At 47.6% G+C, this 12,238-nt stretch overlaps 1 protein-coding gene and 1 long non-coding RNA gene across 4 annotated transcripts in view; both read right to left on the minus strand.

The window, feature by feature from the left end:
- Positions 1-12,238, minus strand: part of LOC126642991 (uncharacterized) — a 223,037-nt gene that overhangs the window by 166,084 nt on the left and 44,715 nt on the right. The gene's annotated exons all lie outside the window — the stretch shown is intronic.
- SLC4A11 (solute carrier family 4 member 11) overlaps positions 1-12,238 on the minus strand; it is a 95,039-nt gene that overhangs the window by 38,581 nt on the left and 44,220 nt on the right. For all 3 annotated transcript variants that reach the window (XM_050321033.1, XM_050321035.1, XM_050321034.1), the window contains exons 6-7: positions 11,602-11,683; positions 3,061-3,184 (exon numbers count right to left, since the gene is read on the minus strand). In XM_050321033.1, coding sequence (XP_050176990.1) covers positions 3,061-3,184; positions 11,602-11,683 — 206 coding nt within the window. The remainder of the gene's footprint in view (positions 1-3,060; positions 3,185-11,601; positions 11,684-12,238) is intronic.

Raw genomic sequence — 12,238 nt, forward strand, 5'->3', positions numbered from 1 at the left:
TTCATCAATTCCCCAGGACTCAATCCAAGGCTGAATCATGCTGAGCATGCACTTTATCCCTGGTTTTCTCTTCAGGGCTGCTAAGAACAGACAAATCAAAGTCTTAGCTATCTCACAGCACCTCAGCATTACTGCTGCTGGGGTGGAGAGGTGCTGTAAGTCAAGGTTCCAGCACGTAGAAGTGTCCTGATGTCTTATCTGAAAAGACTGGGATTATTGTGCTCGCCTGCTTCATCAGATCCCTATTTCCTGGGCATTAAAACTCAGCTCAGTTGGTCACTCTGGGGTAATTCTGGCAGCACAAGTGGAAATTTAGAGCTCACAGCTAAAAGCAAGAACTGGCACAGAGGGAAGGATGGGAAAGAAGCAGATGAGACACACACATAAGCAGCACTTGTCCATCTTCACTAAGTATTTGGAAAGGAGAGGAAATTTTCAAACACTTGAGGAAAAAGGGTCTTATTTGTGGGCTTGAACATTGCTGTGAGCCACAGGCCTGATCTCTGAGGGTACAGCTTCAAACAGAATCCAAGCCTGCTTTCCTATTGCTTCAAGCACCGTGGATATTGGATACAAAGGGAACAGCAGAGGACACTGAGCTCCCCATCCCTGCACAAATCCCCACTCTACAAACCCTGATCTGCTCACACCTCTGCAGTCAGGCCAGATAAGACACCTACCAAGGCAAAGTTACACAGAACCAGAGCTCATTAAAAAGGCTCCTTTTGAAGCACAGTTTTAACCCGCCCACCTTTGCTCCTCTCCACACTCATCATGCAGCAGCTCCTGAAGACACCCAAACAAACCCCCTCCTTTGGGCAGCCTCCAAGCTCCTCACACTGCTGGGAGGAGCAGCAGGGAGCATATGTGATGGATCTGAACTGCTCCTCGTGATTCAGAACACAACAGATGAACGGGTTCCGCCGTGAACACAACCAAATAATTCAGTGTGGCTCGATGCAGGGGCACAGACACGTGGGTGGCACCAAGCTGGTCCTGAAATCATCACTTGCTTTGTGCTTCTTCCATCACTCACGTCACCCGCTCCTCCATTTGCCCAGAGAAGCTGTGGCTGCCCCATCCCTGGAAGTGTCCAAGGCCAGGTTAGACAGGCCTTGGAGCAACCTAGGCTAGTAGAAGGTGTCCCTGCCCGTGGCAGGGGGTGGAATGAGGTGATCTTTAATTTCCCTTCCAACCCAAACCATTCCTAGGATTCCACTGCCATCCCCTCCATCACCAGCAAAGTCCCTTCAGACACACTTGGCAGAACATGTTCCATTTCAGTTTCTAGGGAAAGGTTTGGATTTAAGTGAAGAATTTGCTCTGGGATTCGCTTTTAGAGTTTGCCAGCCTGGTCCTTTCAGACTGAACCAACCCTGTGATTTGCCATCACAGGGGAGGCTCCACCTTTCACCTCCAAGCAGCAGCGATCCTTGGGCTGCAAGGATTGCTTCAAGATTCCCAGTGCTGTCCCTGTTCTTTGCTTTCCCAGGGAGATGGTTGAACCATTTAGAAGGAAGAGCACAGATTATCTGCAAGAAAACTCAAACTTTTTCCATCCTCCATATTAAAAAGGCCAAGGATGGATCTGGACTGTCAGCACAACAGACTCCCATTTTCTGGGCTTGTTTCCCCCCTCCCCGTGTAATCCGTCGCTGTCAGCAGGTTAATTATTTTAACTGCTGCACCAGAAATGCGCACTTGGAGCCGGCTGCGTCGCCCCAGCTCAAATAAAAAGCCTGTTGGCAGCTGCAGCCCCGCTTGGCCTCTGCTCCCCTTTCCTCAGTTTGAGGCTGCCCATCGGAACTGCAGCGGTTCGGGCTCGGAGCGGATGCGGAGCCGCTCGCCGGGAGCTCTGCACGGAGATAACGAGGCCACACAATGAGGGACAGATCCCTGCAGTCCCCAAATCCCCACACGGGCCCAGCTGTTCGCCTCCCGCTTTTCCCAAGCGACAGCAATAGGTTTTCAGCCTGTTGGCTTCGAGCTCTAATGCCAAAAAAGCATTGAGGTGGGGAAGGACGGGCCAGAAATCCTGGGGAAGGAGGAAACACCAGTATTTCCATTTAAACAGGGGCGGGAGGAGACAGACGGGCCAGACCAGCAGGTCCCAAGGTCACACTGATAGCATTGGAGAGCAGGAAGTTAAATCAGGATATATCCTGTCCCAGAAAAGGTCTCCAGCACCTCCCAGAAGCACAGACTCAGTAGGCCCAAGGTGCAAAGAGCCAGATGAAGTGTGAAAAGGTCTTGAGCTTTGAACCGTTTGGCCATCAGCTGTAAGAACATCACCCCATCTTGGTCAAGCCAGTGCTTTCTAGGAAGACAGGATGGTGATCCCCAATTAACCTTCATGATGTTGGAGCTGCATGACCCTTGTGGGTGCCTTCCAACTCAGGATATTCCACGAGTGGAGTAAATGTGTTCACTGAGCTGTTTGTTGGCCTTGTCTACACCAAAGAACTGGCAAGGACACCTGAGCAAGCTTCAGCCTTGATGTTTCAAGTGCCAAAAACTTTGAGAACAGATCCCAAAGGACACCTCACAAGCACCCCAGCATCCAAACAGTCTCACTCCTCCAGCAATAGAGCCCAAAAACCATCATCCTCCTCTTGGCTACACTACCCACAGCTGCTGGATAGGGGTAACTGGGAGCCCCACCAAGGGAGTTTGTTGGGAAATGACCCCAGTGGAGCACCAGCTGGAGAATCACAAGAACCTTTCACCAGCAGGGATAACCAGGAGCAGCATTTCTCAGCTCTAAAAACAGCAGCTGAAGTGGTAAAGCTGGAGGGGGGAAGCTGGGAGTGACAGAGGCCCCACAGGTGTGTAAGGGGACTGCAGATACACTGGCCCTGTGTTCTCCTCCCCATCAGGCTACCAGGCCAGGAGACGAGGACACAGCTGACAAATCCACCCCTCAGGAGAGTACAAATCATCTTGGCAACTGCTGAGAAGGTCTCAGGCCTTTTCACATCCCCTCCTGTCTCAGAAGCAGTAGTTACTAACCCTGGGAGGAGACCAAGGGGAAACCACCTCGGGTTTGGACACGACACTCACCATCTTGGGAGGAGCCAGGACCAGGATCACAAATCTCACTTCACAGGAGTTTTCCCCCCAGTTCTGAGGCCTCTCCAGGCGGCTGATGCAAACGTGACGTCGCTGAAGGGACTTTATAGTGCAACTGTGGGGGAAGAGGGGAGTTGTTAAGACGTGGGCACCACAACCCAAGGGCTGTTCTCTCCCGGTGCAGCAGGTTTACAAACACACATTTCAACTCCGAGAAACACAAGGTGCTGTTGGTTGTAAAAAGAACCCCTTCTGCAGTCTTAAAGAGTGGTTTTAAGTTACTATTACCCCATTCTGCCGTGTTTTTTTTTCCCCCTTAGAATTTGACATCCGTGTTTTTAGGGGAAATAACCTTCACAATCTGAAGGGTTTATTCTTTCTCCTTCTTTCTCCACCTGCTTTTTAACAGCCAAGACACCAAACGACAGAGCACAACACACGTAGTATTTGCAGAGCTACAGAAGCTTCTGCAAGAAAAGCCTCTTATGAAAAAACATTACTGGAAAGCAGATCACACTTCATTTCACCTGACTCCCCAAAGTGCTTCTGGAAACATCAAGGCAAGGTGCCAAACCAATATATTTCCACTTTTGCCTCAGGCAGATCTCTGTTGTAATGGCTTTCCCCATTTGCTCCCAGCTGTTATTTTTTTTTTTCCCCCTTTCTGGTGCACATGTGTTACACAAACCAAGCTGACCCTCCTTGCTCACGATCCACAGAGGTCACAGCAGGCAGGATTCCTGCTCCCAGGGAAATCCATGGCTGCAATCCAGCCCAGCTGGGGATGGGGTGGCTGTTTGGACTCCCCCAAACAAAGATTAGCAACAAGTTGTTTGAACTAAACACAGGGATCATCTCTGGAGGCCATGGAAAACCAGGTCTGTCTCCACCCTGGGATGTTTAAACAGAGCTGGGATTTGGTTAATTGTCATTTTTCCTGCTGGGAAGCTGTGGGGCTTGGTGCAGTTGCAGGAGGTGGATAATTCCAGCCTGGACTGCAGTTCTCCTGCTGCCTTTAAAGCCACCTACTCCTCTCTCAACCCTCCTCAAAAGCACTGGTGAAACAGGGTTTGCCTCCTGACCCTGGAAAAGATATGGAAGTGTTTTCCTACCTCACAGTGATTTTTTACCCCCCCCCCCTCCTTTTTTCCCCCTCCAGTTCAAAGTTATTTCAACTTCTTGCTCCCTTTTATTGATCCAGAAAGCACCTATTGTGGTCCTATGATAGGATTTACTTCTCCTTCAACTTCTCATCCGTAATTCCAGCCCACTTCATGCCTTTTTAACATGCATTCCCACAGCCATTGCACCCTGAAGGCTGTTCCACAACCAGCTCCTGAAGACACCGGTCAGGAGAACACTGTATTTGCTATCAGCTTCTTCATAATTTGCACTCAAAAATAATCACACCACGGAGTATTTTCTGACTGAGTTTGACTTCCTGATCGCAGATTGGAAGCAGCCTGCTCATATAAATTAATCTGACAAAGGGACTCGTCTGAGAGCAACCAAACAGCTTAATTACAACAATACAGGTCACGAGAAAGATGACACTGTTTCATTTATTTCCTCCACCACAGCCCCTTGTGTCCTTTTTCTACTCAAATCAGCTCTGGAAGAGACAAATCTCCAGGCAGGTCCAAAGGTGAGGAATAAATACCTTCTAAAGTAATTGAAAACAGAGTGCAAGTTCCCTGCTGGACTCAACCAAGAGACTGGATCTGCAACAATCCCTGTCCTTCCTCCCAGGGGATCCAAAGGAACACAGACAACACTTGTTTTCACAACCAAATCCAAGCCCTTGGTTGCAATCCAGCCGTGGCTGGAAGGCAGACAATTCTCCTCGTGTTCCAGTTCAACAAGCCCAGGGGGAAGACACAAACTCCGGGATTCAGACCAACTGGAGAACCTTCAAGTGGGTCCAACACCTTCAGTTCTCCCACCTTCACCCACCTGGTCACCACTAGTGAACAGGCTAATGCACCATCAGCAAAGACGACCCTTATTTTGAGTTCTCCTCTCAGCATTCTCAAACCTCAGCTGTTGAACTCACGGATTTGTTTTGAGAAGGAAGGTTTTTCTGGGCATTTTGAACATCAGTTCTACCCCAGAGATGGCCAAATCAGGGATCACAGAGCTCACAGAGCTGTGCTAACACTTCCTAGACATCATCCCTTCCCTTCCATGTCCACCAGGCAGGACCTGACCTCGCAAAAAACTTCTGAACTACGAAGTTATTTGGAAAAACCTATTACAAAGTGCAATAATTAAGCAAGTCACGTGTTCTCCTGTAGTTAAACTTTCTCCCTGAAGTGACAGGGTTATGGTTCAGCTCCAGGAACTCGTCTCCAGCGCTGTGATTTCCAGAGACAAGAACCTTGCCGAGCAGTGCCGCTCTACAGGGTTACAGACCCCTTCAGCTCAAGAGCTTCTTGAGTTTGGAGGGGAAAACTTGACCAAAAGGCTGTTCTTTGTTACTGAATGGCTTTCAAATAGAGCTGAATCCTCCTGGCAGCCACACCAAAACCTGGAGTTCCCTCCACTCGAGGGACTGGCAAAGTGTGGGAGCAGCAGCTCTGGAGGATTTAGCAACGCTGAGCACATTTACGAGACACCAAGGAAAACACTGCCACTGCTAATTAACCATTTTTATCTGAAACATTTTTTCTCCACAGTGCTGGAGTTTGAGGCTTCTCCCACCTGGGAGAGTTTGTCCCAACCTCTCTGTGAAGAGTTCTTTTGACACTGCACCCAAATCCCAGCACCACACCAGTAAAGCTGAGTTTGGGCCACTGAAGAATTTCCAGCCTAGAAGGGTCAGTGTACACACAAATTTAGGTCAATAATACCTTTACAAATCCGGCTGGAGGTGATTTAGTGAGGGCAAACCACATCAAAACCAGTTTTAAGCAGGTGCCACAGAGAAGGTGGGATGTCCCTGAGCCTTTCTGCCTTTGTGCAGAATACAAGCTCATCTGCACTGGGTCTGGGCTCCCTGTTATATCTACTTATTTGGGGAAAAAAGTGGTGCATCTCAGCACTTTCAGTGCAAGGCCAAGTCACTACCGCATCACTCTCAAACTTTTCTTCAAATTTAAACCATTTTTTAGCTGACTCCAATCCTATTCCTTGGTGTGGCACTTACAGCTGCCACTTTTGATTCCAGAATCCAGGTGCAAATATAACACAAACCAAAAGTGCAGCACCTACTAGACTTGAGCAAATATTTGTAAAGGACAAAAAGGAAAAAAAAAAAAAAGTCATTTGGTTCACATGGAGAAAACTCAGCATAGCTCAGGCCAAGAGGAAAGTTGAAGGGTGAGTAGACAAATCTCCCCAAAAAAGTAAGACATTTTCAGTTGATTCTAAATCAAGCCTGGTTTGGCCAAAGCCTCCAGGTTCCTTTTGGCTTTGAGTTGAGCTACATTTGATTCTCCTTCAGTTTGCCCAGAAAGCTGAAAAAAAAAAAAGAAAAAAAATCTATTTTCACCCAGGATTAGTCACACAAGGAAATGCTGGGCTGTGATTTAAGGAGATGCCAGGTTGAGTTCTCAGCAACTTTTATCTTGATCCTCCAATAATTGAGCTCATAAAAAGAGCATTTAAATGATAGCACCAGTTCTGCTTTGCTCTCCTCCTCTCTGCATCCGGCTGAGCGTGGCTCTGGGATGGTGAGAACTGGCAACACTCCCCCAAAATCCCAAATCCACCGAGTCCCACGTGCCCCAGCTCTGCCCCACACCCAAGATTTTATCAGAGTAATAACACATTTCTCAACCAAATCACACAAAGGGTCGGGCTATGGAGACCCAAGAGAAACAGAAACCCTCTTTCAACGGGGCAAGAAAGGAAGTTAATTCAGAAACAAATTATCCCTTGCAGTAAGAAAGAGTGCCCAGCAGAGGTAATCAGCCAGCCAGGTTTTTCCTGTCCCCACACAGAACAACAATGACACTCCTTGTTCTCGCTCCCCTGCAAATAAATCTTCCTCCACGGAGCAGCTCCAGGCACGAGCCTTTGGAAGTGAGGGATGAAGCTGTGCCCAGCCAGCTCACCCACAGCTTGGCACAGCCTTGGTTCACCCACGAGCTGGGGGAGGTTTTGGACTGGGAAAAATCCACTTTTTGCTGGGTTCCCAGGAAGATTCACCCCCTTCTGGAAGTTCATCCCTCCGGGAAGAAGTATTTCCCACCGGTCAGTGTGTGTTGGGAACTACATTCCATCACAGAGCACCTGCAAGAGCTTCAGCTCTCCTGCCCAAACAGGGTGGAGGGGCCCTAAAAAGAACATTAATTGGTTCTCTCAACTCAAAGAACACTTGGCAGGTGATGGATGTGGCACCTGGGGACACGGTTTAGTGGTGAACACGGTGGTGCCGGTTGGACTTGATGATCTTACAGATCTTTCCCAACCTTAATGATTCTATAAAGGAGACATCTCCCTGTGAACACCCTGCAGGCACTGGAACAATCCATCTCTTTCTCCTTCAGGATCCAAATTCCTAATGCAGGGCTTGAGCCTGAGACTTTCTTTTCACACAACAGCACCTGCGAGAGCTTCAGTTCTCCAGAATAATCTGGGAAAAACCCAACCAGGGTGGAGAGGCCCTTAAAAGAAAATTATGCAGTTCCCTGAGCTCCCAGGAACACTTGAGAGGTGAAGCTTGTAAATTCTGGAGAAGAGGCTCTTGTTTACAAGACTCCAAAGCTTGCAATCATTCCTCTAAAGGAAAATATTCGTTTTAAAGAATCAAACTGTTTAATTTCCTGTTTTGCCCTTTAAAAGGAGGCAATAACGTGAGGAATACACAGGAACTGAAGCATCTCTATTGGAAATCCATTCCACAGCTAAATCAGAAGCAGCATGACTTTTCTGGAGACACACAGACCTCTGGAAAAACCCTTAAAACACACAAACCAGGCTCTGCATTACCTCTGTTGAGAGACACACTGGTAACACCTCTCACATGAGCATCAGTGATATGTTAGATGTTGAATTTACCCCTCCAATCTGACTCTTCTCAAACAGTTTGTTATCCCACATGATCCCACAATACCCATTTCTGGAAGACCACCTGGGTTTTCCCAAGTTCAGCTCCTCCACAGGAGTCACTGCCAGGACACCACAACATCAGAGCAAGGATTTCTAGAGCAACACAGGGCACACAAACCACTCTCTGCTTGCAGAGAGCCTTTTCCCCCACACCCTCTCTGCTCTCTGCCTGTTAAAACAGCTTTAGCAGATCAGTTCAATGCACTGAAAATAAGTCCTTCCCCAATCCCTGTGCCTTATCCATCCAGCCAAGGGAAATGGTGCTCCAACTGCTCAATCCAGACTCCAAAGCAGTTTGCTTGCATGTTTTCCTAGGGATTCAGCTTAGAAAATAAGCAATTATAACCATCTCCTGGGCAAGGAGAATACAGGCTGGAAGCTGTGATGCCAGGGAGTTCCAACTCAGCTCAGGGAGCGTTTGCTCCATGACCCACATTCCTGGATTTCTCCTTGGAGGACACCAGGGACAGAGACCCATCAGCACCCAGTTAACTTGAACATCAGGGATCCTTCACTCCAAGGGAAAACATTAAAAAATTAAGCATTTCTGCCTCCATATTTCAGCAGTGGAAGAAGGAATTGGGTGTGATAGAGGACTTGGCTTGTGATAAGAGTCACTTCTTCATAATCCCTCCGTTGGATAAGGGATTTCCTTGGGCTTTCTGAGCCACAGAACTGTGGAACACCAACATCAGTGGCTCTCACAGGAGTTCCTTCCCCACCCTTCCCAAGGCAGACATGCAAAGAATCCACGCTCTGGATCATAGGATTGCTGGGTGGGTCACGGGGAATTCTGAGCTCCTTCCTGGCAGAGCCTCTGCCTGGTTCAGTCACTTCATGGAGGGCCATCAAAGTATCTCCCTGAGGTCCCACCAACAACTGAGCTTCCCCACGGCTAAATAACCAAGGAAAACCAGTTCAGTATCCCCCATTCTGGGACAGGACCTCATCCCAGGTTCTCTAATGAAAAAATTCTCAATCCCCCGAGGGTCTGCTCTGCCAGGAGGATCAAGCCCAGATCCATGAGGAACATCTGACCTTGCTGGAGCCTCACTAGACCTGAAACCACCAGGAAAGCACCCCCACTCCAGCAGAGGCAGAACAGCTCTTTCAACCCCACTTTTTCCCCACTGCTCCTCCCACTGAGGATAAGCCAGGAAAGGAAGAACAGCCTCTTTTCCAGTATGGAAAAGAGGGAAACCCGCTTTTATCTCCATGAGGAATGTTCTTCTGCAGCCAGGCCCTGCACAACTCAGCAGAAATCCCACACAGAGTTCTTCCTTTCTGACTCCAAGCTCATCTCAGCTGTAGTTTCCCCTCATAACCAACACCACCAAAGCCACCTCTCTGAGCTGCTCTTCCTCATTAATAAAACCCCATCACAATGCCCAATTTATCTCACCCACCAGGAATAAAATGTCGGTTTAAGGTGCACAAACCCAGCAGTGCTGATTTAAAATTTACCAAAAACTACAGATTAAATGTAAGGAATAAAGAACAGCAGATATCTTAAAGGTCCTTCCCACTCAGATGGAGATTTTTTTTTTTTTCCCAATCAACAAATTCCTTTTACTTCAGAGGTTTGGAAGTTGTTTTGCAATCTGACTTCAAGAAAAATGTAAGATCTAAAAATATGGTTCACAATCTGTTGCACAATTGCTCCAGCAGAAATACAGTGCAACAATTAGATAATTATAGTTAATAACTCATCACTGCTTTCCCACCACTTTCTTCTCCCTCTTCAGAGCAACAAAAGGAAGAAACAAGGAAAGTTTTGCACAAGACACCTTCGGGCTGTGAGCTTATTTTTCAAATCATCTCTTGCCTTGGAAGCCAGGATTACTCACATGGATGCATTTAAAGCCTTGGCTCCCTTTCCACCAGAGGCTGAACCCACCCTTTCCAGTCTCATGTAATGTAACCACAGCCTTTGTAGCAAGACCTCTAGAATGCTCTGTCATTAAATCAACACCCTCCAAACCCCTCCATGCAGAGCTGTGTCACATCCCACAGCAGAAAATGCCACCCTCTACATCAGCAGGGAGTCCATATCCTTATTGCTCCTACGCTCCCCATGGCATCTGAAGTGGAGAACGCTGCTCAGAAGTCCTCCTGGCTGAGGGCATTTTACTGTCTAAGCTCATTTTCTCTGTACATGCCTGGTGTAAAAGTAGAGCCCACGGAGCACAGACATCATCCAGTTCATCACTTATTGCACAGGACACAGCCCTGACGTGAAACTGTTTCTTTTTCACATTGAGATCACATCTTTCCCTTTCACAAGAGATTAAACACAAGGGTGACATGCTTTGGTTTTTTTTCTTATTTGTCTGTGTTTTGTTTGTTGTTTTTTTCCTTGTTTGTTTCTTTTTTTTTTTTTTAAATCATTTATTTCCAAGGCCAAATCCTCCCCATTTTTCCCCAGCCATAAGCAAAGGGCAGGGGAAGAACTGCCAGTGGAAGGAAAGCCATTGTGACAGTTGTCCCAGCAAACTGGCTGTGAAGGCTCAAACATGTGCCTGCCTTCAGGCACCTCTCCAACATATCCCAGTAATTTCTCTGGGAATTAACATATTTCTTGACAACTTGACTTGGGCTCTGCATATGCATAAAGCAAGGGAGACAGAGTGAAAATGGCACTGCCTGGGTTGGCTCAGGGAGTCAGGCCCTGGCCTGTCCTCCGTGGAGGGCCAGTCTGGCTCACCCCACACGCCTGACTTTGAGACAACGACTTCAAAAACCCAGCTTTGGTCAAGTGGAAGCAGCCTCATAAATCCCAGGTGACAGGGACCCCTTACTGTCCTAAGGGCCTGCTGCAATCTTCAGCAGTGTTGACAATTACTCAGCCTCTGAATGAACTGTCAGACAAAGTAATCTGTGTCTAAAGAGCGTGGAATGTCTGACTTCAATTTTCAGTCGCAAAGTTTCGATGTTTCCATCCAGGGACCTCAGAAATCTTTCGGTACGAGCTCCCAGACTTTGGCAGGCAAAGCATTCCATGAAGCAGTTTGCCTGCCCCTTTATTAGTATTTCTCAGTAATGAGCGTTTTCTGGCTCATTTTTCAGCATTCTTAGCTTGTTAACACCAGATTTCTATAGCACCCAAGAGCTTAGTGCCCTGGAGAGACTGTGGTCACCTCTGGCCCAAGGTTGATTTGCAGAGAGGAGCAGCCTAATGTTGAGACTGAGATCTCACTGTGAACTGTATTGCTTTCTCTAGGATAACTTAAACACCTTGATGGCTTTTTTCTGATTCACATCTCACTTAATATCAACTTTATTATTACTATTTCCCCCCCTCCCCAAGCAGAAAGGCACTGCAAGATGTGTACCACCATTCAACCCCTGGATGGATGGAAAAGGCATCACCACCTTAACACAAAAAGGCACGTTCTGAACCTCTTATTCTTCCCCAAAAGCAGACAAACGTGCAAGTTTTGGGCAGCCAGTGGATTTTGCTCACCCAGCCCAGGTACTTACATGATACAGAGCCAGGACTGCTGATACTGCACCCCCGTGACTGTCGCTGTGACCCCTTGGATTGTATCTGACAGGAGGTGAACTGGGAAAAGAAAGAGAGGGAAGTGTCACAGGCTGTCCAGGCTCGCTTTGCAACTGTAAATAACATCTCTTTTCCAAATGGAAGGACTAATCCCAAGCATTCCTACCTAAGCACAGTGGATTTAGGCAGGGGTGGGGGGGGGATGGGGTGGGGCTGACAGAAAAAGGTGGAAACATTTTGTCCTGCTGCTTTTAAATTCTGTCCCTAAACTATTCACAGCTCGGAAAGGAAGCTGCTTTCTCCTCCCAACATCACCCTACTGCACTGTTAGGTTATTAAGATTAGCATTATCCAAACACACACATACAGAGACAGGACTGGAAGGGGCAGGGCCTTCCCAATCCCCTGCCCTCTCTCCCCCTCTTCCCAACGACTGCTCTCACACTATTCCACGGCACTACTTACATTTTCCTTCATTTATTTAGGCAGAAAGCCTAAATTAAAAGATTCTAAAACGCGAAGCTCTAGGACAGAGGTAGCAAGAGGTAACCAAAGCATGAACATGCTTACTACATGCTCAGGACTCGACATATCTGTTAAACAAATTCACTCAGG

Source organism: Myiozetetes cayanensis, unplaced genomic scaffold (genome assembly GCF_022539395.1).
Source record: "Myiozetetes cayanensis isolate MyiCay16 unplaced genomic scaffold, myiCay2020 scf26, whole genome shotgun sequence".
NCBI classification, from domain to species: domain Eukaryota; kingdom Metazoa; phylum Chordata; class Aves; order Passeriformes; family Tyrannidae; genus Myiozetetes; species Myiozetetes cayanensis.